We start from the raw sequence: 26,752 nt of genomic DNA on the forward strand, positions 1-26,752 counted from the left end.
GAACTTGTCCAAGTTTAATCACCCAGAAGTCAGATGATAATCTCGTCTGAATACTATCGAGATGTTCCTAAAACTGCAAAGGACTATGGGACAAGGCCTGACGCGCATTGAAGAGCCATTTCAAACTCAAATGTCGAATGCCTGTAGTAACTTAGTGAAACAAAAGGGATTAGGCAAGTACTTTCCTTTAAGCCATGTTGAAAGCATTATAAAACCAAAGTTGAATTCTATTTTATTTGCGAGATGACTGGCGTAAGTATAGGCTTCGTGGATTGCTGTTTCGGGGCCTTGAGGCACATCAAAGTCTGGGTAATATGCTTGAAGTATAATTTATTTCTCAGTCAAAGGCTTTCTGACAAACCAAAAATGGTGAAATCTTCGTGAGTCGTCTCATTCCTGTCGCTCGGTCATAGAATTCCATTGAATTTGCGAAACAAGATTTTCCATCACTGAACATGAGCTGATGGCGTGGTACAAAGTGCCGCCTTCAAAACGTGCTACTTTAGAGAGAACTTAACAGTTATGCCACCAAGTTCTTCTTGCCATCTCAATCACCTTGAATGGCATGTAAATTAGGGTCACCGGCCTGTAGCTCAGTGCCCCCTGGGCGTCGCCATTCTTGTATACTGAGACAACATTAGCTGTCTTTCAAACTTTCCTTGTGTATACATTTGTGTATATTCACCTATCTGTGCCTGCAGGGTCGAATGTTTAGCTCTTGGACCCCGCCTTGCAAACCTCCGCTTGTCTCAACGTAATGAACTATTTTCTTTCATATATATATATATATATATATATATATATATATATATATATATATATATATATATATATATATATATTATCATTTCTTTTCTTTTCTTTCATCAGCTACTGCCCTTACTCAGATGAAACGTACACCAGCTGTCTAACTCCTATGTACTTATTTAATGCCGGGTGGACAGAGGGACCAGGAGAAAGGAAAAGGTGCTTAAACGCTTCCGTCCTGACGTGGGAATGGAACCCGCATTCCTCGGTCGTAACCCGACGACGAAGCCCACTGCCTCCATATGTGTACGGGTGTACTCACCTAATTGTGCTTGCGGGGGTTGAGCTCGGCTCTTTGGTCCAGCCTCTCAACCTTAAATGAACTGGTGTACAGGTTCCTAAGCCTTCTGGGTTCAGTAGGCTCAAATCTTCTGGGACCAAATCTACATTTGAAACTGTGTATGGAGTCTGCCTCCACCACATCACTGCCTAATGCATTCCATTTGTTAACTACCCCTGGCACTGTGTATGTGTGTGTGTATCTATGAGTGCGAGAGTGTGCGTACCTCAATATGCATGTTTGTGTACATTCATACACAGTGTGTGTCTGTGTGAGAGAGAGAGAGAGAGAGAGAGAGAGAGAGAGAGAGAGAGAGAGAGAGAGAGAGAGAGAGAGAGAGAGAGAGAGAGAGAGAGAGAGAGAGAGAGAGAGCAGTTGTATATGTAGATATAAACACACACCTGTATTTAATACTATATATTTACTGAAAACTTTACGACTATGGATTAAAAGCCAATTTTGGTAAAGGCAGTTTCCAGTGCTTATCTTCGCCCTCCACCGACCGTGTAATTTAATGTCAAAACACAAATTCTCTCAGAAATACTCCAGGTTATTCTCTCCTCCAATGTACACTGGCCATTTACTCACCCCCATTCATTGTATCTACCAAAATTGAATGTATTTATTCAATATTCCACCTGAATAGTGTATAATGCTGTGAGAGTCCATAAGAGGCTTGCATATACGCAAACTTTAACGTCTTTCTACAATAATGGAGACTCAGTTTCAATTAAACAATTCACGAGGTCCGAAACGCTGCGTACGCACACATTGCGTCCTAAAGAGAGACCAACGCAAGCCCACAGCTGCAAATTTCGGAGGAGGAGACAAGGCAAGTCTCCGGTTCGATGCAATCTGCAGTGAACGTGAGGATTTGTTTCCGTTGGCAGAGACAAGGAGGACAAGAGGAAGACCGCTGGGCGACATACGAGGGGAAAGATGGTGACAAATGCCGACAATTTAATAAGGAAAGGAAATCCGTAGGAGACTTGGCGACGGAGAGGGACAAGGTAATGACCAGAGGATACTCGTGGTGTCGGGCCGACCACGATGCCTGCACATATCAACACTGTGGAAAATGACGAACTGAACATTGGAACATTATCTAACACAATGTAGTCACAAACCCAGCAGACCAGTGCCACCAACAGTGCCTCGTAGAGGAAGTACAATGTACAGTAATGCCACTATCACTGCCTCGTAGACATTACATCCAAATTGCATTCTTCCTGCACTTTAATTTAAGCTGGACTTAAGAGAGTCTGTGTGAATGTTATTATTGTTTATAAGATGAGGAATGTCTCGAGGTTCCCTAAATCCTTCTCTTATCTCACCTAATATGTCGTATTCTTACAGTATCAATGGATATTGCGTCCCACTGGGTATTGTGTCACACTGGGTATTGTGTCCCACTGGGTATTGTGTCCCACTGGGTATTGTGTCACACTGGATATTGCGTCCCACTGGATATTGTGTCCCACTGGATATTGTGTCCCACTGGGTATTGTGTCCCACTGGATATTGTGTCCCACTGGATATTGTGTCCCACTGGATATTGTGTCCCACTGGGTATTGTGTCACACTGGATATTGTGTCCCACTGGATATTGTGTCCCACTGGATATTGTGTTCCACTGGATATTGTGTTCCACTGGATATTGTGTTCCACTGGATATTGTGTCCCACTGGATATTGTGTCACACTGGATATTGTGTTCCACTGGATATTGTGTTCCACTGGATATTGTGTTCCACTGGGTATTGTGTCCCACTGGATATTGTGTCCCACTGGATATTGTCCCCACTGGATATTGTCTCCCACTGGATATTGTGTCACACTGGATATTGTGTCACACTGGATATTGTGTCCCACTGGATATTGTGTCCCACTGGATATTGTGTCCCACTGGATATTGTGTCCCACTGGATATTGTGTCTACTGGGTATTGTGTCCCACTGGATATTGTGTCCCACTGGATATTGTGTTCCACTGGATATTGTGTTCCACTGGATATTGTGTTCCACTGGATATTGTGTCACACTGGATATTGTGTCCCACTGGATATTGTGTTCCACTGGATATTGTGTTCCACTGGATATTGTGTCCCACTGGATATTGTGTCCCACTGGATATTGTGTTCCACTGGATATTGTGTTCCACTGGATATTGTGTCCCACTGGATATTGTCCCCACTGGATATTGTCTCCCGCTGGATATTGTCCCCACTGGATATTGTCCCCACTGGATATTGTCTCCCACTGGATATTGTGTCCCACTGGATATTGTCCCCACTGGATATTGTCTCCCGCTGGATATTGTCCCCACTGGATATTGTCCCCACTGGATATTGTCCCCACTGGATATTGTCTCCCGCTGGATATTGTCCCCACTGGATATTGTCCCCACTGGATATTGTCCCCACTGGATATTGTCTCCCGCTGGATATTGTCCCCACTGGATATTGTCCCCACTGGATATTGTCTCCCGCTGGATATTGCGTCCCACTGGATATTGTCCCCACTGGATATTGTATTTCAGTGTTGCCTGTTAAGATGTCTCCGGTGATGGTCCGAATGTGTGAGAAGATTATATGCTCCTTGATGGAGCGTGAAACAATGACAATAGAAGATTAGACATCAGAGAAGCGCTGCATATCAAGTCATCTAGACCAGCCATCAATAACCAGCTACTACACAGTTACACTCTACCCACTTCAAGACCCCGGACCAGTGCTGAAACTGGACCCAATGACCCTGCAACAGGAACGGCAGCAACCACATGAACATAAGCTGCCAACATGTCCTACTGTATGTTGATACATTTAATACCTAATTAATATACCCCCATGTAATGTCATTCATCCATGTCACCTGCCACCTCACCATACGAGGATATAACCAGGTGCTAACACTGTAGAATTAGAAGGCCGACGACACCGCTCCTGTGCTAGGTAAGTCCACTACGGGCTCACCATAGCCCGTGGTATTTGCCCCGCTCCTGTGCCAGGTAAGTTACGGGCTCACCATAGCTCGTGCTACTTGGAACTTCTTCCGAGTAGCTGAATCTATAACAACAATAACAGTAGAATTATTTGTGATCGCTTGTAACATCACATCACAAGTTTCAGCCCCGCTCCTGTGCCAGGTAAGTCCACTACGGGCTCACCATAGCCCGTGCTACTTGCAACTTTTTGTTCCAAATAGCAAATCTTAAAACAACAACAATAGAATTTGTCTTTGAGAATGTGAGGTGAGACCTTACTAAACGCATCAATAGGCGTCAGACCCAAATGAAAAGTAAAAATGAACTTTGGAGAGTTAATTTTTAATCTTCCTGCTTCAGTGAAGAAAAACAATGGAATATTGAGAAGATTCGCGCCAGAATCATAAATCTAAAACTTTTTGTCGTTTTCAAGGAAATGTGTTTAAAACAAAAAAAAAACAAATTATATATATATATATATATATATATATATATATATATATATATATATATATATATATATATATATATATATTAGTTTCACCTGCCGTAAGTAGAAGGGGACATATTACCAGACATGAAGCAGCCAATGACATCATCAAGAGAAGTTTGGCTACAGCTGGGTGTCCAGCACAAAGGAAACCCCAGTTGTGCAGACCTGACAACAGCCAAAAACGCCCAGATGGAGTCACCCTGCAGCCGTGGAGGGAAGGTAAGCAGGTCGTGTGGGACTACACATGTGCGTCTACATTGGCTGATACCCATCTACCTAACAGCACAGCGGAGGGAGGCAGGGCGGCCACCTTCAGAGAGACCCAGAAAACTAGTAGGTACAGAGACCTATGAACAAATCCACAAGGGCCGTGACGAGGATTCGAACCTACGTCCGAGAGCATCCCAGACGCTGCCTTAATCGACTGAGCTTCGACATGGTAAAAGAGTTGAATCCTCGTCACGGCCCTTGTGGATTAGTTCATTTGATGCTTTGAGACATTGGGTGCCTGGGGTAAATATGCACTTAAAATCCTAAAGGAGGTGGGTGAGGAACGCATCAGACAAACTAGAGACGCAAGAGAGGCCAGTTTCCTGTTCCAGCGCCTCAGTGTCGCGATCCAGAGAGGAAATGCTTGCTGTATCTTGGGCAGTCCACATCCGAAGAGCTGGAATAATGACGTACCTTATTAACTTTAAATAATTTGTACTAGCCTTTTGAGATATAAGGTAATTATCAGGTGAAATCACCACCCCTACTATGAATATATACGACTAGGAATGGATGTGAGACAGACTAAGAACTCTGATAAGAGGACGCAAGGAAAAAACGACGCCGAACCACTTGGACCATCGGGGATTGAGCGCCGATCCCAGAAAGAAGCAATGCCGTCGCTCTACCGACCTGTTCAAGCGTTGTAAACATTTAATAGAACAGCTGGCGCCTAACACAATAGCCAGTGTAGCCGAGGGCGCGGCGTTCGAGGCTCCGTGTTGAACGCGTAGCTGTCTTGGATATGAGAGAAAAGTCAACAGAGACCAGGTTATTGCACACCAGCAAACAGAATGAGACGATTTAACCAGCTGATGGAGCATCTTCAGCTTCCCACCCCAGCCGCTAGCTGAAGGGGTGGAGATAATATCTCTCTCTGTCTCCCTCTGCCTCTCTGTCTCTCTCTGCCTCACTTTCTCTTTACTACCCCTTGAGAAAGTAAACCCCGTTGTGCTACACTTAAGGTGGAAGTATTAGGAGAGAGAGAGAGAGAGAGAGAGAGAGAGAGAGAGAGAGAGAGAGAGAGAGAGAGAGAGAGAGAGAGAGAGAGAGAGAGAGAGAGAATACAACAATTCCCTAGTAATTTAATATTTCAGAGTGAATGTAATTTCCAAGCGATGTACAAATTCGCTTGAGTGCAGCTGTGTGATGTACAATCATGCTAAAGTGGAGTGATGTAGTTGCTATACAGTAAAAGGACGTGCACACTCTAGCTGCAGTACTGTGCAGTGTTGCACAGTCCCTCCGCAGTATTGTGCAGGCTTGCACAACATAGGCTGAGGACGAGTTGGTTACACAGATGGGAAATGATGCAACACGAATCGATAAAAGATGTGAAATAAATCACCGAATCAAAACAATCATTGCTCAAAACAGCAGTATCACACACACACACACACACACACACACACACACACACACACACACACACACACACACACACACACACACACGCACACGCACACGCACACACACACACGCACACGCACGCACACGCACACACGCGCACACACACACGCACACACGCACACACGCACGCGCGCACACACACACACACACACACACACACACACACACACACACACACACACACACACACACACACAGCCAGTAAATTGCAGCTTTAAAAACATTAAAAATGCAGGCAGAAGCTGAAGCTTGGATGCCATTACATGCACTGACGAATTTATATTTTTCTTCTGAATATTTCAGTAACTGGCAGGGAACATTTGTCAACATGGAGAGCATAAGCTGAGCTCCTGTGAGGGTAGGCGTGGATGGGGGGCTCGGGTGGTGAGGGGGGGAAAAGGGTGCTGGGGGGAGGGTGGAGGATAGACTACCCGGGAGAGGATGGTGGGACAGGATGGGAGAGGGAAGGAGGTATATGGATGACGGTGAAATGGTCTCTAAGTTATATAAATACAAATGATTTAATGCAATTACATATATTTGTTACATTTCTAAACCACGAGTAATTTCAAATTTACAAAATATGAACAATTTTCTAATGAACACGAAGGAACGAGTGTGTTATACTGCCTCAAGGATAATAAAGGGGCAAAAATACTGCCTCAAGGATAATAAAGTCACGGAATACTGCCTCAAGGATAATAAAGGGGCAGAATACTGCCTCAAGGATAATAAAGGGGCAGAATACTGCCTCAAGGATAATAAAGGGACGGGATACTGCCTTAAGGATAATAAAGGGATGGGATACTGCCTCAAGGATAATAAAGGGCAAGGATACTGAATCCAAGGATAATAAAGAGGCAAGAATGCTGCCTCAAGGATAATAAAGGGACGGGATACTGCCTCAAGGATAATAAAGGGACGGGATACTGCCTCAAGGATAATAAAGGGACGGGATACTGCCTTAAGGATAATAAAGGGATGGGATACTGCCTCAAGGATAATAAAGGGCAAGGATACTGAATCCAAGGATAATAAAGAGGCAAGAATGCTGCCTCAAGGATAATAAAGGAGCAAGAATGCTGCCTCAAGGATAATAAAGGGGCAAGAATGCTGCCTCAAGGATAATAAAGGGGCAAGAATACTGCCTCAAGGATAATAAAGGAGCAAGAATGCTGCCTCAAGGATAATAAAGGGGTAAGAATACTGCCTCAAGGATAATAAAGGGGCAAAAATACTGCCTCAAGGATAATAAAGTACCCCCCTTACCTTAAGGAAGGGGGGGTACTGTCTCCTCAATAAAACAAAACTTCGTATATGGTTTCATCAGTATTACAGGAAACGTTACTTTTCTAGATGAGACACAGAGAAATAAAGATAAAATGAGATATGAGAAATGGATATTAATTAACCAAGACCATATATCATACACTTTACCAAACTAATCAAAAGAAAACTTATTTTTATTTAAATATGTAAATTACTACGTAACCCGTTAATCCTCTCTCTCTATAATCCAATGGAATATAAAAATTTATAGCAATTATTTACAAGTATAGACAAAAATAAAAGAGGGAGTCGAGGTCACTGAACATCAACAAGGCGATTGCACGGAGTTTGGCCAGTAACGAGGCTCAGGAAATAATTTTCAAGGCGGAAACTCAGAAAAATAATTTGTGTGTGTGGACCGTCAGAGTGGTCCAGTTCCCTCCTTTATTTATAGAGTTCCCTGCACACACACACGTGCGCGCATACACGCACCCACGCACACACACACACACACACACACACACACACACACAAACACACTATCAGCTGTCATAACGCAGCTCTCGTTTCAATTCTTTGTGTCTAACTCCCACTCTTTCTCTCTGGTTCTTTAAATGAATATATTTCCTCAGTGAAATATATTCATATATTTGTCTAGCTTCACTAGACAAATATTGTAATTGAGATTTAAAAACAACAAACATGCAATAAGTCTTTCGGCTAAATGATATTGCAAATTGCAGAAATACAATAAGTCTTTCGCCTCTCAACCTTCTCAGTATATAGAAGGTTGAGTGGCGAGGGAGGTAGTTGTCAGGGGAAAGCGCCAAGCCAGTACCACCATATAGAAGGGTTCAGGATAATGATTTAGGATGGGACGGGGGTAAAGGAATGGTGCCCAACCACTTCGACGGTCGGGGGATTAAACGCCCCATCTGCACGAAGCGAGACCTGGCAACTAAGTGGACAGCGTTTCGGATTCGTAGTCCTGAGGTTCAGGGTTCGATCCCCAGTAGAGGCGGAAACAAATGAGCAGAGTTTCTTTCACCCTGACGCCCCTGTTACCTAGCAGTAAATAGGTACCTGGGAGTTAGACAATTGCTAAGGGCTGCTTCCTGGAAGGGAGAAGGCGGTTGTAATAAAAAGGAATCCTGGTCGAGGACCGGGCCACGGGGACGCTAAACCCCGAAATCATCTCAAGATAACCTCAAGATTTCAAGGAAACCGTCGCTCTACCGTCCAGCCCATGTGCTTGGCCGGTTGAGAGGCGAGACCCAAGAAACGAAGCACAACACACACACACACACACACACACAGGCTCAGGAATCTGTACACCAGTTGATTGACAGTTGAGAGGCGGGACCAAAGAGCCAAAGCTCAACCCCCGCAAGCACAATTAGGTGAGTACAATTAGGTGAGTACACACACACACACACACACACACACACACACACACACACACACACACACACACACAAAACACATATATCGCACGGAGTTCAGACTCCGGGCACCACCATCAGTGGCAGCATTATCGGTTCCCCTGAACGATATCGGAGAGTTTTGCTGGTGCTGCGATTTTTGAAGCATAAAGGTCACAGTGTTAGTTGTTTTACGGCGCCGCCCGACAAGAACGCCAGATATTCTAAATTTCAGATTCGGAAGGTTAATATTTGTGTTTTTTTTAATATTAAGAACATAAGGATAAAGCAGGCGATGAGTCACAAAAACGTGGCTGAAGTATGTTGACCAGACCACACACTAGAAGTTGAAGGGACGACGACGTTTCGGTCCGTCCTGGACCGAAACGTAGTCACCTAGTTAGGTGAGTACACAAAGTTACACCTAGGTGACTACACCTAGTTAGGTGTAGTCACCTAGTTAGGTGAGTACACAAAGGATGACAGATAGAGAGAGAGAGAGAGACCTATTGGCCCCATACAGAGAGAGAGAGAGAGAGAGAGAGAGAGAGAGAGAGAGAGAGAGAGAGAGAGAGAGAGAGAGAGAGAGAGAGAGAGAGAGAGAGAGACAGAGAGACAGAGAGACCTATTGGCCCCATACGGAGAGAGAGAGAGAGAGAGAGAGAGAGAGAGAGAGAGAGAGAGAGAGAGAGAGAGAGAGAGAGAGAGAGAGAGAGAGAGAGAGAGAGACAGAGAGAGAGAGAGACCTATTGGCCCCATACAGAGAGAGAGAGAGAGAGAGAGAGAGAGAGAGAGAGAGAGAGAGAGAGAGAGAGAGAGAGAGAGAGAGAGAGAGAGAGAGAGAGAGAGAGAGTGTGTGTGTGTGTGTGTGTATTTTGACGAACGAGATGAGCTGGTTCATGTACCGAACGTGAGTGATAACACAACGAACTTGAGTGATAACATAACGAACGTGAGGGATAACATAACGAACGTGAGTGATAACACAACGAACGTGAGTGATAACATAACTAACGTGAGTGATAACATAACTAACGAGGACCAAAATGTCCCCCTACGATACCATCCGTTAATGAATGCATTACAGAGATGCCTTAACGTGCAGCAAATTCGTTTTAGCAAATTCATTAAGATGCCTTTACGAATTCCGATTAAGTCTAACAGCTAACCCTTGTAACGAACGAATAAAAAGCAAACAATGTATGCTTAGAGGAAGCAATTAACAAACTAGAGAGAAAAAAACATCGTTCAACGAGTAAAGAAACGTTCGTTGAACCACAGATGAAAGGTCATAGCAGACAAGTTCGCAAACGAAGAGAAAGTCAGTCAGTCAGTCTGTTCGAGGTTCTGGGACAAACGCATGCGGCTAGCCTCACTAAACGTTGCAGCGGGTGACTAGTCTTAATCTATAGATGGTCACAGGCGGGTCGGGGATCGATCCCCCATGCCTCCCTCTATGTATGAAATGATATCTTACACTCATTTCCAACTGCACTAAACTAGAAAATGGATAATGGGTCTTTCCGTTACTTCAATAATATTCATTTGGAATATTATTTGTACGTGATTAAATTTTTTAGTTTCTTTTACGTAGCTTATTTACTGGTGTTTAGTGAAAAGGGGAATAGAAATGAGGGGAAAGGTGATGATGGGTAGGGAAGGTGGTGAAGGAGAGGGGGGAAAAATAGTAGTGTGAAGTAGGGAAGGGGGTAGTGAAAGGGATAGGGAAGGTGGTGAATGGTAGGTGGTGAGGTGTAGGAAAGGTTAGGTTAGGTTAGACGGGTAAAAGGCATATAGAAGATAGGCGAAGGAGAGGGTAGTTGATGGTGATGATGGTGGTGGCTGTAGACAGTGTTCCCGACGGTGCTCGGGTAGTGATGATTAGTTACAGTGATTTTTTTGTAGTTTGTATAGTTACAGTGACAGTATGCAGTGAAAAGACGCTTGCAGTGACGAAGGTAAACCCTGTAGTGAATATATATGGTTTCCGGCGCCCGGGCAACGCCGGGTACCCGCTCTTGTATTAAATAACGTTGTAGACGCTGATTGTTCACTCTACATGCTACAGAGACTCTACGTAAGACAGCTCAGAGCGACCACATAAGAAAACAAAGAGTTGCTCTAACATCTCAAAAGTATTTCATTTCCATTCTTATTCATTTGTAGAAAGTAGTTTTTTAGCGTTTTAATCAACGTCAGTTAAAAAAAATATTAAAAGTTCAATTACCATAAACCCGCCAAACACACACCGAAACTACGACGTTGGTACAACGTTCGAACAAGTTTTAACACTTCCTAACCAGTTATAACAACCAATATAGCAAGTTGTAACAACGTTCTAATACGTCATAAACACGTTAAGCCAAGATGTAACAACTTTATTACAAGTTGTAACAAGCGGAAAATAGAGACAGTTACGGTTTGTGTTTCCAGGGAATACTATTTATAGAGAGGACAAATATTAATTATAGCTAAGAGAAATATTACTTATGCCAAGGATAAATACAGATTATAGCTTGGTCAAATAATAATTATAGCTTATAGTTCTAATATAGTCCTAATTATAAAAATTATAGTCCTGGTCGAGGACCGGGCCGCGGGGACACTAAAAAAAAAAAAGCCCCGAAATCATCTCAAAATAACCTCAAGATAGCTAGGATAAATGTTAATTATAGTTAGGATAACTATTAATTACAACTAGGACAATTAATTAAGCTGTTAATCAGGGTTAAAATAAAATGTAATTTAAAGAATTCCTTCAGTTTTGCAAGTGTTTTTAACACAAGTTTTCATGTTCATAAAATCTTAAATAACCAACAAGATACTCAAAATTATTGACTTTATTCCTCTCGGCTATTGTAATATTATTTTCCTCCCAGCCATCGTAATAATATTTTCCTCCCAGACAATGTAATATTTTCTCATGATCATAGAAAATTGTGAACACCTATCTTGAGATGATTTCGGGGCTTTAGTGTCCCCGCGGCCCGGTCCTCGACCAGGCCTCCACCCCCAGGAAGCAGCCCGTGACAGCTGACTAACACCCAGGTACCTATTTTATTGCTAGGTAACAGGGGCATAGGGTGAAAGAAACTCTGCCCATTGTTTCTCGCCGGCGCCCGGGATCGAACCCGGGACCACAGGATCACAAGTCCAGTGTGCTGTCCGCTCGGCCGACCGGCTCCCAATTCTCCTATCGCTAAGAATTGCACAGACAAATTCTTTCCCTGAGAATGTGTCTTGATTTAAGAAATACTTCATTTAATATCCTCATTTTTCTCAGAATTTTCATAAGTGTAAGTACAAAGAAGTGATAATTTTTTTTCATTTAGTAGATAATTTTCATAAAATATTATTATTTTAAATGGAAGAATTTTTTTCTACAAATTTATAACTTTTGCAAATATAAGATTAAATGCAAAAAGAAGATTTTTTAGCAAATAGATTAATTTTTTGCAAATCTTCCGAGACGTGTAAGATTAAATAGAGCAGACATGTCGTAGGAAGCACAGGAGAAGGATGTGTGATCAAATAGTAATTTTTTAAAAGTATATTTGTGTTTCCAACTCGAGAAGTTTTACCTTAATTAAACTGTCTCTCAAGCAGCTTGCATGAGATCCGAGAGAAAAAATATGAAACTTCACATCTGACTTATGAGTAAAAGTTATTGTAAAAAAGTAGCCCAACTGTAATTCTCATAACAGACTGGAGTATCACACACACACACACATACACACACACACATAAACACACACACCTGTGTGTGAATGTTTGGGCGCCTAGTGGCTGAATGGACAGTACTTAGGACTCTTAATCCTGAGGACAGGGGTTCGATCACCGGCGATGACGGAAAACAAATGGGCAGTTTCTTTCACCCTGATACACTATGAAAATCAAACGAAAATTCCGAACGTTTTCGTGTTTTAACACATTATCAAGGAAATACATTATCCCGAGAGTAGAGAATCTCGGCCTCGAAGAAGACGATATGCAGCATCCGGGGAAGCCCTGTGTGGCACCTTCGTACACTCACATATTTTCTTCTCCTACCACCCCATTGCTACGGGCTCACCATAGCCCGTGCTACTTGGAACTTTTTGTTCCAAGTAGCAAATCTTAAACAACAACATAATACCACTCCATATATATATTGTGTATTTTGATATTTTATTTAATTTAAAACTACATTATACAAAAAGGGTTACAACATTGGTTACATGCAGGGTACAAGTCTACTTGTCACAAGTTGTAGAGTTCCTCCAGCTCCTCAGATGGAGGGCAGGAACCATGGATGCAGTGAGCATTACCTCTCTGTATCGCCACACTAAGGCGCCGAAAGAGGAAACTGGCGGCTCTAGGGTCTCTAGTTGTTTCAGTTAATTTAGAACCCAACTCCTTCAACAACCTAGCCGCACTTTTACCCCAGGCACCAAGTCTCTAAAGCAATTGGGTCTATAGTACAACCTTGCGGGGAACCTCTATACAAGTCTAAAGTGTATATAATCTCTATACAAGTCTATATATATATATATATATATATATATATATATATATATATATATTTATATCAGGCTTCCTGTCCCCGACAAAACTAATTATTGTTATATATTTCATATGTGTGAGTTTGGTTATATATTTTCACCCACATTGTAGTGAAGTATTCAGTGTGCATATATGTGTACATTTGTGAGTACATGTGTATATTTGTGTGTACATGTATATATATGAGTATATATAATATATTTCTATGCACATCTATATATCTGAGTGCAAAACATGAGTCAATAAGTAACGATCGGTATAAGCCGGATGATCAGAGGGCCTGTAATTGCTGGCTTACGTTAAGGTAAGCCAACAATTACCAAGGTAAGGTAAACAAGTAAGGTAAGGTAAACCAATGAACGTGCGTTTGAAGTCCAAGTGACCAATCACGGTTTGATCTCGCTAATGATTGGCAGCAATACGGGTCCAGGAACTGTGAAGGAGCAAGAGCATTTACTCAAACTGCCTTGTTCGTGTACCCTAACAGCCTCCTGACCTGCTGCACTAATGCTGTCCATCCAAATTAAAAATAATCATTTTGACATCCAAATTTTACAGCTGATTAAAAAATAAATGTCTTTTTATTAGGATTATTTTGTAATCCTAGTCAGGATAAAAATGATCACGTCATAGTGACGTCAGGCATTGTGCGTATCTCACACACCCACACACACACACCTACACACACACTACACACACACACATACCCGCGCACACACCCACGCACACACCCACACACACACACCTACACACACACTACACACACACACACACAATATATATTATATATATATATATATATATATATATATATATATATATATATATATATATATATATATATATATATATATATATATATATATATGTCGTACCTAGTAGCCAGAACGCACTTCTCAGCCTATTATGCAAGGCCCGATTTGCCTAATAGGCCAAGTTTTCACGAATTAATTGTTTTTCGACCATCTAAATGAGTAGCTTTATCATTTCATAAGAAAAAAATTAGAGAAAATATATTAATTCAGGAAAACTTGGCTTATTAGGCAAATCGGGCCTGGCATAGTAGGTCGAGAAGTGCGTTCTGGCTACTAGGTACGACATATATATATATATATATATATATATAGCTGACTAACACCCAGGTACCTATTTTACTACTAGGTAACAGGGGTATAGGGTGGAAAAACTCTGCCCATTGTTCTCTCGCCGGCGCCCGGGATCGAACCCAGGACCACAGGATCACAAGTCAAGCGTGCTGTCCGCTCGGCCGAAAGGCTCCGTAAATCAGTTTCAAACACAGTAAATCAGTTTCAAACACAGCAAATCAATTTCAAACACAGCAATCAGGATATACGGAAAAAATAATTATAATAAACGCCTATTCTCTATATATAACCATTCTAGGCGGATACCGAATACTCCCAAGACAAACAGATATCCAATCACGACTTACGATTGGATATCTCTTCCAATCACTCTCCAATCTAACCTCTCTTTCCCCATTAGCCAGGGCCAAGTTATTGTTGTTTTTAATTATAAATATATACCCTGAGTAGGAATCAGATTGCAAGCACCATTTTAGGAACATTAAATGACTTCCGACCCTAATGGAACCGTGCATAAAGACGGGATTAGGAATGACCATTTTCATTTAATTGCTGTGAATGGATGGGCGAGAGATGATAGTTTAAGTTCTCGTAAAACTCTCTCGTTAAATTCTTCATTAACCGCTCTCGTTAAATGGATTTAAGGAGATGACGAATATCTTTTTTTTAATTTAATTTGATGGGGTAAGGTGTGTACAGGGGGTGTCCCTGGTGTGTACAGGGGTGTGTCCCTGGTGTGTACAGGGGGTGTCCCTGGTGTGTACAGGGGTGTGTCCCTGGTGTGTACAGGGGGTGTCCCTGGTGTGTACAGAGGTGTGTCCCCTGGTGTGTACAGGGGGTGTCCCTGGTGTGTACAGGGGTGTGTCCCTGGTGTGTACAGGGGGTGTCCCTGGTGTGTACAGGGGTGTGTCCCTGGTGTGTACAGGGGGTGTCCCTGGTGTGTACAGGGGGTGTCCCCTGGTGTGTACAGGGGGTGTCCCTGGTGTGTACAAGGGTGTCACCTGGTGTGTACAAGGGTGTCCCTAGTGTGTACAAGGGTGTCCCTGGTGTGTACAGGTGTGTCCCTGGTGTGTACAGGGGGTGTCCCCTGGTGTGTACAGGGGGTGTCCCCTGGTGTGTACAGGGGGTGTCCCCTGGTGTGTACAGGGGGTGTCCCCTGGTGTGTACAGGGGGTGTCCCTAGTGTGTACAGGGGGTGTCCCTGGTGTGTACAGGGGGTGTCCCTGGTGTGTACAGGGGGTGTCCCCTGGTGTGTACAGGGGGTGTCCCCTGGTGTGTACAGGGGGTGTGTCCCCTGGTGTGTACAGGGGGTGTGTCCCCTGGTGTGTACAGGGGGTGTCCCCTGGTGTGTACAGGGGTGTGTCCCTGGTGTGTACAGGGGGTGTCCCTAGTGTGTACAGGGGGTGTTCCCTGGTGTGTACAGGGGGTGTGTCCCTGGTGTGTACAGGGGGTGTTCCCTGGTGTGTACAGGGGGTGTCCCCTGGTGTGTACAGGGGTGTGTCCCTGGTGTGTACAGGGGGTGTTCCCTGGTGTGTACAGGGGGTGTCCCTGGTGTGTACAGGGGGTGTCCCTAGTGTGTACAGGGGGTGTTCCCTGGTGTGTACAGGGGGTGTCCCTGGTGTGTACAGGGGGTGTCCCTGGTGTGTACAGGGGTGTGTCCCTGGTGTGTACAGGGGGTGTCCCTAGTGTGTACAGGGGGTGTTCCCTGGTGTGTACAGGGGGTGTGTCCCTGGTGTGTACAGGGGGTGTTCCCTGGTGTGTACAGGGGGTGTCCCCAGGTGTGTACAGGGGTGTGTCCCTGGTGTGTACAGGGGGTGTTCCCTGGTGTGTACAGGGGGTGTCCCTGGTGTGTACAGGGGGTGTCCCTAGTGTGTACAGGGGGTGTTCCCTGGTGTGTATAGGGGGTGTCCCTGGTGTGTACAGGGGGTGTCCCCTGGTGTGTACAGGGGTGTGTCCCCTGGTGTGTACAGGTGTGTCCCTGGTGTGTACAGGGGGTGTCCCCTGGTGTGTACAGGGGGTGTCCCCTGGTGTGTACAGGGGGTGTCCCCTGGTGTGTACAGGGGGTGTCCCCTGGTGTGTACAGGGGGTGTCCCCTGGTGTGTACAGGGGGTGTCCCTGGTGTGTACAGGGGGTGTCCCCTGGTGTGTACAGGGGTGTGTCCCTAGTGTGTACAGGGGGTGTCCCTGGTGTGTACAGGGGGTGTCCCCTGGTGTGTACAGGGGGTGTCCCCTGGTGTGTACAGGGGGTGTCCCCTGGTGTGTACAGGGGGTGTCCCCTGGTGTGTACAGGGGGTGTCCCTGGTGTGTACAGGGGTGTGTCCCTGGTGTGTACAGGGGGTGTCCCCTGGTGTGTACAGGGGTGTGTCCCTGGTGTGTACAGGGGGTGTCCCTGGTGTGTACAGGGGGTGTGTACAGGGGGTGTCCCCTGGTGTGTACAGGTGTGTCCCTTGGTGTGTACAGGGGGTGTCCCCTGGTGTGTACAGGGGGTGTCCCCTGGTGTGTACAGGGGGTGTCCCCTGGTGTGTACAGGGGGTGTCCCCTGGTGTGTACAGGGGGTGTCCCCTGGTGTGTACAGGGGTGTGTCCCTGGTGTGTACAGGGGGTGTCCCTGGTGTGTACAGGGGGTGTCCCCTGGTGTGTACAGGGGTGTGTCCCTGGTGTGTACAGGGGGTGTCCCTGGTGTGTACAGGGGGTGTCCCCTGGTGTGTACAGGGGTGTGTCCCTGGTGTGTACAGGGGGTGTCCCTGGTGTGTACAGGGGGTGTCCCCTGGTGTGTACAGGGGGTGTCCCCTGGTGTGTACAGGGGGTGTCCCCTGGTGTGTACAGGGGGTGTCCCCTGGTGTGTACAGGGGGTGTCCCCTGGTGTGTACAGGGGGTGTCCCCTGGTGTGTACAGGGGGTGTCCCCTGGTGTGTACAGGGGTGTGTCCCTGGTGTGTACAGGGGGTGTCCCTGGTGTGTACAGGGGGTGTCCCTTGGTGTGTACAGGTGTGTCCCTGGTGTGTACAGGGGGTGTCCCCTGGTGTGTACAGGGGGTGTGTCCCCTGGTGTGTACAGGGGGTGTCCCTAGTGTGTACAGGGGGTGTTCCCTGGTGTGTACAGGGGGTGTCCCCTGGTGTGTACAGGGGTGTGTCCCTGGTGTGTACAGGGGGTGTCCCTAGTGTGTACAGGGGGTGTTCCCTGGTGTGTACAGGGGGTGTCCCCTGGTGTGTACAGGGGTGTGTCCCTGGTGTGTACAGGGGGTGTCCCCTGGTGTGTACAGGGGTGTGTCCCTAGTGTGTACAGGGGGTGTTCCCTGGTGTGTACAGGGGGTGTCCCCTGGTGTGTACAGGGGGTGTGTCCCCTGGTGTGTACAGGGGGTGTCCCTAGTGTGTACAGGGGGTGTTCCCTGGTGTGTACAGGGGGTGTCCCCTGGTGTGTACAGGGGTGTGTCCCTGGTGTGTACAGGGGGTGTCCCCTGGTGTGTACAGGGGTGTGTCCCTAGTGTGTACAGGGGGTGTTCCCTGGTGTGTACAGGGGGTGTCCCCTGGTGTGTACAGGTGTGTCCCTGGTGTGTACAGGGGGTGTCCCCTGGTGTGTACAGGGGGTGTGTCCCCTGGTGTACAGGGGGTGTCCCTAGTGTGTACAGGGGGTGTTCCCTGGTGTGTACAGGGGGTGTCCCCTGGTGTGTACAGGGGGAGTCCCCTGGTGTGTACAGGGGTGTGTCCCTGGTGTGTACAGGGGGTGTCCCTGGTGTGTACAGGGGGTGTCCCCTGGTGTGTACAGGGGGTGTCCCTGGTGTGTACAGGGGTGTGTCCCTGGTGTGTACAGGGGGTGTCCCTGGTGTGTACAGGGGTGTGTCCCTGGTGTGTACAGGGGGTGTCCCCTGGTGTGTACAGGGGGTGTCCCCTGGTGTGTACAGGGGGTGTCCCTGGTGTGTACAGGGGGTGTCCCTGGTGTGTACAGGGGGTGTTCCCTGGTGTGTACAGGGGGTGTCCCCTGGTGTGTACAGGGGGTGTCCCCTGGTGTGTACAGGGGGTGTCCCTGGTGTGTACAGGGGGTGTCCCCTGGTGTGTACAGGGGGTGTCCCTGGTGTGTACAGGGGGTGTCCCCTGGTGTGTACAGGGGGTGTCCCTGGTGTGTACAGGGGGTGTCCCTGGTGTGTACAGGGGGTGTTCCCTGGTGTGTACAGGGGGTGTCCCCTGGTGTGTACAGGGGGTGTCCCCTGGTGTGTACAGGAGTGTGTTCCCTGGTGTGTACAGGGGGTGTCCCTAGTGTGTACAGGGGGTGTCCCTGGTGTGTACAGGGGTGTGTCCCTGGTGTGTACAGGGGGTGTCCCCTGGTGTGTACAGGGGGTGTCCCCTGGTGTGTACAGGGGTGTGTCCCTGGTGTGTACAGGGGTGTGTCCCTGGTGTGTACAGGGGGTGTCCCCTGGTGTGTACAGGGGTGTGTCCCTGGTGTGTACAGGGGGGTGTCCCCTGGTGTGTACAGGGGGGTGTCCCTGGTGTGTACAGGGGGGTGTCCCTGGTGTGTACAGGGGGTGTCCCCTGGTGTGTACAGGGGGTGTCCCTGGTGTGTACAGGGGGTGTCCCTGGTGTGTACAGGGGGTGTCCCCTGGTGTGTACAGGGGGTGTCCCTGGTGTGTACAGGGGGTGTCCCTGGTGTGTACAGGGGGTGTTCCCTGGTGTGTACAGGGGGTGTCCCCTGGTGTGTACAGGGGGTGTCCCCTGGTGTGTACAGGAGTGTGTTCCCTGGTGGGTACAGGGGGTGTCCCTAGTGTGTACAGGGGGTGTCCCTGGTGTGTACAGGGGGTGTCCCCTGGTGTGTACAAGGGTGTCCCTGGTGTGTACAAGGGTGTCCCTGGTGTGTACAAGGGTGTCCCCTGGTGTGTACAAGGGTATCCCTGGTGTGTACAAGGGTGTCCCTGGTGTGTACAGGGGGGTGTCCCTGGTGTGTACAGGGGGGTGTCCCTGGTGTGTACAAGGGTGTCCCTGGTGTGTACAAGGGTGTCCCTGGTGTGTACAAGGGTGTCCCTGGTGTGTACAGGGGGGTGTCCCTGGTGTGTACAGGGGGGTGTCCCTGGTGTGTACAAGGGTGTCCCTGGTGTGTACAAGGGTGTCCCTGGTGTGTACAAGGGTGTCCCTGGTGTGTACAGGGTGTTCCCTGGTGTGTACAAGGGTGTCCCTGGTGTGTACAAGGGTGTCCCTGGTGTGTACAAGGGTGTCCCTAGTGTGTACAAAGGTGTCCCTGGTGTGTACAAGGGTGTCACCTGGTGTGTACAAGGGTGTCCCTGGTGTGTACAAGGGTGTCCCTGGTGTGTACAAGGGTGTCCCTGGTGTGTACAAGGGTGTCCCTGGTGTGTACAAGGGTGTCCCTAGTGTGTACAAGGGTGTCACCTGGTGTGTACAAGGGTGTCACCTGGTGTGTACAAGGGTGTCCCTGGTGTACAAGGGTGTCCCTGGTGTGTACAAGGGTGTCACCTGGTGTGTACAAGGGTGTCCCTAGTGTGTACAGGGGTGTCCCTGGTGTGTACAAGGGTGTCCCCTGGTGTGTACAAGGGTGTCACCTGGTGTGTACAAGGGTGTCCCTGCTGTGTACAAGGGTGTCACCTGGTGTGTACAAGGGTGTCCCTAGTGTGTACAAGGGTGTCACCTGGTGTGTACAAGGGTGTCCCTAGTGTGTACAAGGGTGTCACCTGGTGTGTACAAGGGTGTCCCTAGTGTGTACAAGGGTGTCCCTGGTGTGTACAAGGGTGTCCCTAGTGTGTACAAGGGTGTCCCTAGTGTGTACAAGGGTGTCCCTGCTGTGTACAAGGGTGTCCCTGGTGTGTACAAGGGTGTCCCTGGTGTGTACAAGGGTGTCCCTAGTGTGTACAAGGGTGTCACCTGGTGTGTACAAGGGTGTCCCTGGTGTGTACAAGGGTGTCCCTAGTGTGTACAAGGGTGTCACCTGGTGTGTACAAGGGTGTCACCTGGTGTGTACAAGGGTGTCCTAAGGTGCTGTAACGATCATATTTTATACCGTCAATTATTTTAACTCTCAGAAGCGCGCTAACGACTTGCTGTCTGCCATTTTATTTTATATAACCCATTTACTGGCATGTAAAACTGCTTTAACACACACACACACACACACACACACACACACACACACACACACACACACTGGTGGCTGAGTGGACAGGACGCTGCATTAATAATCCTGTGGACCGGGGTTCGATTCCCGGCGCCGGCGGAAACAAAAATGAGCAGAGTTTCTTTCAACCTGATGCCCCTATAGTAAATAGGTAGTAAATATTTACCTGGGAGTTAGACAGCTGTTACGGGCTGCTTCGTGTGTGTGTATGTGTGTGTGTGTACTCACCTAATTGTGCTTGCGGGGGTTGAGCTCTGGCTCTTTGGTCCCGCCTCTCAACCGTCAATCAACTGATGTACAGATTCCTGAGCCTACTGGGCTCTATCATATCTACATTTGAAACTGTATTCTCTCTCTCACTCTCTCATTGGATAAAAGAAGCAGACCCATAACCAAGTAGAGAACAATTATTAACCACGTTCCTGCAACAGAGAACCGTAAAGACCCCGGCAATGACGCAACTCAATATCCACTGCTAGTCACAAAATACACTCCAAGGTATACACTCCAGGTATCTCCTGTGTGTATGTATACCAAAATAGAGTATTTTCATCAGTTAAATACCAATGATTTCGCAATAGACATACCCGAGGGAGGGGGGGGGGGGAAGGGGGGTGGTCTCCCCTGGCACTCCAATGAGAAAGGAAAATAAACAGTAATACACTTCATTGTCCAGAGCGCTTGTGTGTAGCGCTCTCAGTCAGGACTTGACGGTGATTCATCGTTGTTACTCATTCAGTAGTAGGTCAATAATAACCCATTCAACTACGAATTAAATTATGCTCTCATTCACGTGCGCAGTTATGTGGGTAAAGTGCGTTAAAGCACTTATTCCAGTGCTCAGTCCCACACTCTCAGTCAAATGCTCAGTCTCTCACTCTCAGTCAAATGCTCAGTCTCTCACTCTCAGTCAAATGCTCAGTCTCTCACTCTCAGTCAAATGCTCAGTCTCTCACTCTCAGTCAAATGCTCAGTCTCTCACTCTCAGTCAAATGCTCAGTCTCTCACTCTCAGTCAAATGCTCAGTCTCTCACTCTCAGTCAAATGCTCAGTCTCTCACTCTCAGTCAAATGCTCAGTCTCTCACTCTCAGTCAAATGCTCAGTCTCTCACTCTCAGTCAAATGCTCAGTCTCTCACTCTCAGTCAAATGCTCAGTCTCTCACTCTCAGTCAAATGCTCAGTCTCTCACTCTCAGTCAAATGCTCAGTCTCTCACTCTCAGTCAAATGCTCAGTCTCTCACTCTCAGTCAAATGCTCAGTCTCTCACTCTCAGTCAAATGCTCAGTCTCTCACTCTCAGTCAAATGCTCAGTCTCTCACTCTCAGTCAAATGCTCAGTTTCACGTTCAAATATTAATCTGATCTTAAATACTTGACAGAAAAATATATTTAGATATTTCGCTGAAAAGATACATATGCATTTTAATTTGTTTAAAAAATGACTTGTATATATATATATTTTTTTATTTACTGGGAATATGCAGATATAACTTGTATTCAATATACAATTTTTAGAAAACCTTTTTTTCTTCATTGGTACAGTGACGAGTGTGGTGAAAGCTCAGTGTACATGTACACTTTCACTGTAATACTGCTTTGCACAGTCACTGTTTGTTTAGAGCGGTTGCACTGTACAGGAGTGTAGTGAAGACACTGTACAAGAGTGTAGTGAAGACACTGTACAAGAGTGTAGTGAGGACACTGTACAGGAGTGTAGTGAGGACACTGTACAGGAGTGTAGTGAGGACACTGTACAGGAGTGTAGTGAAGACACTGTACAAGAGGGTAGTGAAGACACTGTACAAGAGGGTAGTGAAGACACTGTACAAGTGTAGTGAAAGACACTGTACACGAGTATAGTGAAGACGCTGTACAAGAGGGTAGTGAAGACACTGTACAAGAGGGTAGTGAAGACACTGTACAGGAGTGTAGTGAAGACACTGCACAGGAGTGTAGTGAAGACGCTGTACAGGAGTGTAGTGAAGACACTGTACAAGAGGGTAGTGAAGACACTGTACAAGAGTGTAGTGAAGACACTGTACAAGAGTGTAGTGAAGACACTGTACAAGAGTGTAGTGAAGACACTGTACAAGAGTGTAGTGAAGACACTGTACAAGAGTGTAGTGAAGACACTGTACAAGAGTGTAGTGAAGACACTGTACAAGAGTGTAGTGAAGACACTGTACAAGAGTGTAGTGAAGACACTGTACAAGAGTGTAGTGAAGACACTGTACAAGAGTGTAGTGAAGACACTGTACAAGAGTGTAGTGAAGACACTGTACAAGAGTGTAGTGAAGACACTGTACAAGAGTGTAGTGAAGACACTGTACAAGAGTGTAGTGAAGACACTGTACAAGAGGGTAGTGAAGACACTGTACAGGAGTGTAATGAAGACACTGTACACGAGGTGGGGCCTCGTAGCCTGGTGGATAGCGCGCAGGACTCGTAGTTCTGTGGCGCGGGTTCGATTCCCGCACGAGGCAGAAACAAATGGGCAAAGTTTCTTTCATCCTGAATGCCCCTGTTACCTAGCAGTAAATAGGTACCTGGGAGTTAGTCAGCTGTCACGGGCTGCTTCCTGGGGGTGGAGGCCTGGTCGAGGACCGGGCCGCGGGGACACTAAAAGCCCCGAAATCATCTCAAGATAACCTCAAGATAACGAGTGTAGTGAAGACACTGTACACGAGTGTAGTGAAGACACTGTACAGGAGAGTAGTGAAGACACTGTACAGGAGTGTAGTGAAGACACTGTACAAGAGGGTAGTGAAGACACTGTACAAGAGTGCAGTGAAGACACTGTACAAGAGTGCAGTGAAGACACTGTACAAGAGGGTAGTGAAGACACTGTACAAGAGGGGTAGTGAAGACACTGTACAGGAGTGTAGTGAAGACACTGTACAGGAGTGCAGTGAAGACACTGTACAAGAGGTACAAGAGTGCAGTGAAGACACTGTACAAGAGTGCAGTGAAGACACTGCACAAGAGTGCAGTGAAGACACTGCACAAGAGTGTAGCGAAGACACTGTACAAGAGTCTAGTGAAGACACTGTACAATAGTGTACCGAAGACACTACAAGAGTGTACCGAAGACACTGTACAAGAGTGTACCGAAGACACTGTACAAGTGTGTACCGAAGACACTGTACAAGTGTGTACCGAAGACACTGTACAGGAGTGTACCGAAGACACTGTACAGGAGTGTCCCGAAGACACTGTACAAGTGTGTACCGAAGACACTGTACAGGAGTGTACCGAAGACACTGTACAAGAGTGTACCGAAGACACTGTACAAGAGTGTACCGAAGACACTGCACAAGAGGGTAGTGAAGACACTGCACAAGAGTGTACCGAAGACACTGTACAAAAGTGTACCGAAGACACTGCACAAGAGGGTAGTGAAGACACTGCACAAGAGGGTAGTGAAGACACTGTACAAGAGTGTACCGAAGACACTGTACAAAAGTGTACCGAAGACACTGCACAAGAGTGCACCGAAGACACTGTACAAGAGTGTACCGAAGACACTGTACAAGAGTGTACCGAAGACACTGTACAAGAGTGTAGCGAAGACACTGTACAAGAGTGCACCGAAGACACTGTACAAGAGTGTACCGAAGACACTGTACAAGAGTGTACCGAAGACACTGTACAAGAGTGTAGCGAAGACACTGTACAAGAGTGTACCGAAGACACTGTACAGGAGTGTAGCGAAGACACTGTACAAGAGTGTACCGAAGACGCTGTACATGAGTGTAGTGAAGACACTGTACAAGAGTATAGTGAAGACACTGCACAAGAGTGTAGCGAAGACACTGTACATGAGTGTACCGAAGACACTGTACAGGAGTGTAGTGAAGACAGTACAGGAGTGTAGCGAAGACACTGTACAGGAGTGTACCGAAGACACTGTACAGGAGTGTAGCGAAGACACTGTACAGGAGTGTAGTGAAGACACTGTACAGGAGTGTACCGAAGACACTGTACAGGAGTGTAGTGAAGACACTGTACAAGAGTGTACCGAAGACGCTGTACAAGGCTCCATGCATAATATACACGAGGCAATATTTACAATGCTGCAACAGGAGGTGTACTGTACTCCCACAGCTGCAAGAGGAGGTGTACTGTACTCCCACAGCTGCAACAGGAGGTGTACTGTACTCCCACAGCTGCAACAGGAGGTGTACTGTACTCCCACAGCTGCAACAGGAGGTGTACTGTACTCCCTCAGCTGCAACAGGAGGTGTACTGTACTCCCACAGCTGCAACAGGAGGTGTACTGTAGCCCCACAGCTGCAACAGGAGGTGTACTGTACTCCCACAGCTGCAACAGGTGGTGTACTGTACTCCCACAGCTGCAACACGGCAGAACACTGCAGGCTCAGTGTATAATACTACCCTCATAGTACAAGAACATTTCAGACACAATATACATAAGCACGGCAATGCACGATGCATACACATTGCAGGCACGGTATACCTAAACACAGCAGGCACGGTATACATAAACATTGCAGGCTTGGTATACATAAACACAGCAGGCACGGTATACATAAACACAGCAGGCACGGTATACATAAACACAGCAGGCACGGTATACATAAACACAGCAGGCAAGGTATACATAAACACAGCAGGCACGGTATTCATAAACACAGCAGGCACGGTATACATAAACATTGCAGGCTTGGTATACATAAACACAGCAGGCACGGTATACATAAACACAGCAGGCACGGTATACATAAACACAGCAGGCACGGTATACATAAACACAGCAGGCAAGGTATACATAAACACAGCAGGCACGGTATACATAAACACAGCAGGCACGGTATACATAAACACAGCAGGCACGGTATACATAAACACAGCAGGCACGGTATACATAAACACAGCAGGCACGGTATACATAAACACAGCAGGCACGGTATACATAAACACAGCAGGCACGGTATACATAAACACAGCAGGCACGGTATACATAAACACAGCAGGCTCGGTATACATAAACACTGCAGGCACGGTATACATAAACATTGCAGGCACGGTATACATAAACATTGCAGGCACGGTATACATAAACATTGCAAGCACGGTATACATAAACACAGCAGGCACGGTATACATAAACACAGCAGGCACGGTATACATAAACACAGCAGGCACGGTATACATAAACACAGCAGGCTCGGTATACATAAACACAGCAGGCACGGTATACATAAACATTGCAGGCACGGTATACATAAACACAGCAGGCACGGTATACATAAACACAGCAGGCACGGTATACATAAACATTGCAGGCAAGGTATACATAAACACTGCAGGCACGGTATACATAAACACAGCAGGCACGGTATACATAAACACAGCAGGCACGGTATACATAAACATTGCAGGCAAGGTATACATAAACACTGCAGGCACGGTATACATAAACACAGCAGGCACGGTATACATAAACATTGCAGGCAAGGTATACATAAACACTGCAGGCACGGTATACATAAACACAGCAGGCAAGGTATACATAAACACAGCAGGCACGGTATACATAAACACTGCAGGCACGGTATACATAAACACAGCAGGCAAGGTATACATAAACACAGCAGGCACGGTATACATAAACACAGCAGGCAAGGTATACATAAACACAGCAGGCACGGTATACATAAACACAGCAGGCAAGGTATACATAAACACAGCAGGCACGGTATACATAAACATTGCAAGCCGTGCATAAGTTAAGTTATACAAGGTTAAGACCTCCCCCGCGCCAGCTACCTGGGGCTAGATTCACGAAAGCACTTACGCAAGAACTTACGAACGTGTATATCTTTCCTCAATCTTTGACGGCTTTGTTTACGTTTATTAAACAGTTTACAAGCATGAAAACTTGTCAATCAGCTGTTGTTATTGTTATAAACAGCCTCCTGGTGCTTCGGAGCTCATTAACTGTTTAATAATTGGAAACAAAGCCGCCAAAGATTGAGAAAAGATGTACACGTTCGTAAGTGCTTGCGTAAGTGCTTTCGTGAATCTGGCCCCTGGAAGACCT

At 46.6% G+C, this 26,752-nt stretch overlaps 1 protein-coding gene across 1 annotated transcript; it reads left to right on the forward strand.

The window, feature by feature from the left end:
- Positions 1 to 243: 243 nt before the first annotated feature.
- On the forward strand, positions 244 to 24,562 carry LOC138350285 (aspartic and glutamic acid-rich protein-like). The gene is made up of 3 exons (XM_069300897.1): positions 244 to 252; positions 1,978 to 2,097; positions 23,861 to 24,562. The coding sequence occupies exons 1-3, from the start codon at positions 244 to 246 to the stop codon at positions 24,560 to 24,562; spliced, it is 831 nt and encodes a 276-aa protein (XP_069156998.1).
- The last annotated feature ends 2,190 nt before the right edge of the window (positions 24,563 to 26,752 follow it).

The sequence above is a fragment of the Procambarus clarkii genome, chromosome 45 (assembly GCF_040958095.1).
Source record: "Procambarus clarkii isolate CNS0578487 chromosome 45, FALCON_Pclarkii_2.0, whole genome shotgun sequence".
Taxonomy (NCBI): Eukaryota; Metazoa; Arthropoda; class Malacostraca; order Decapoda; family Cambaridae; genus Procambarus; species Procambarus clarkii.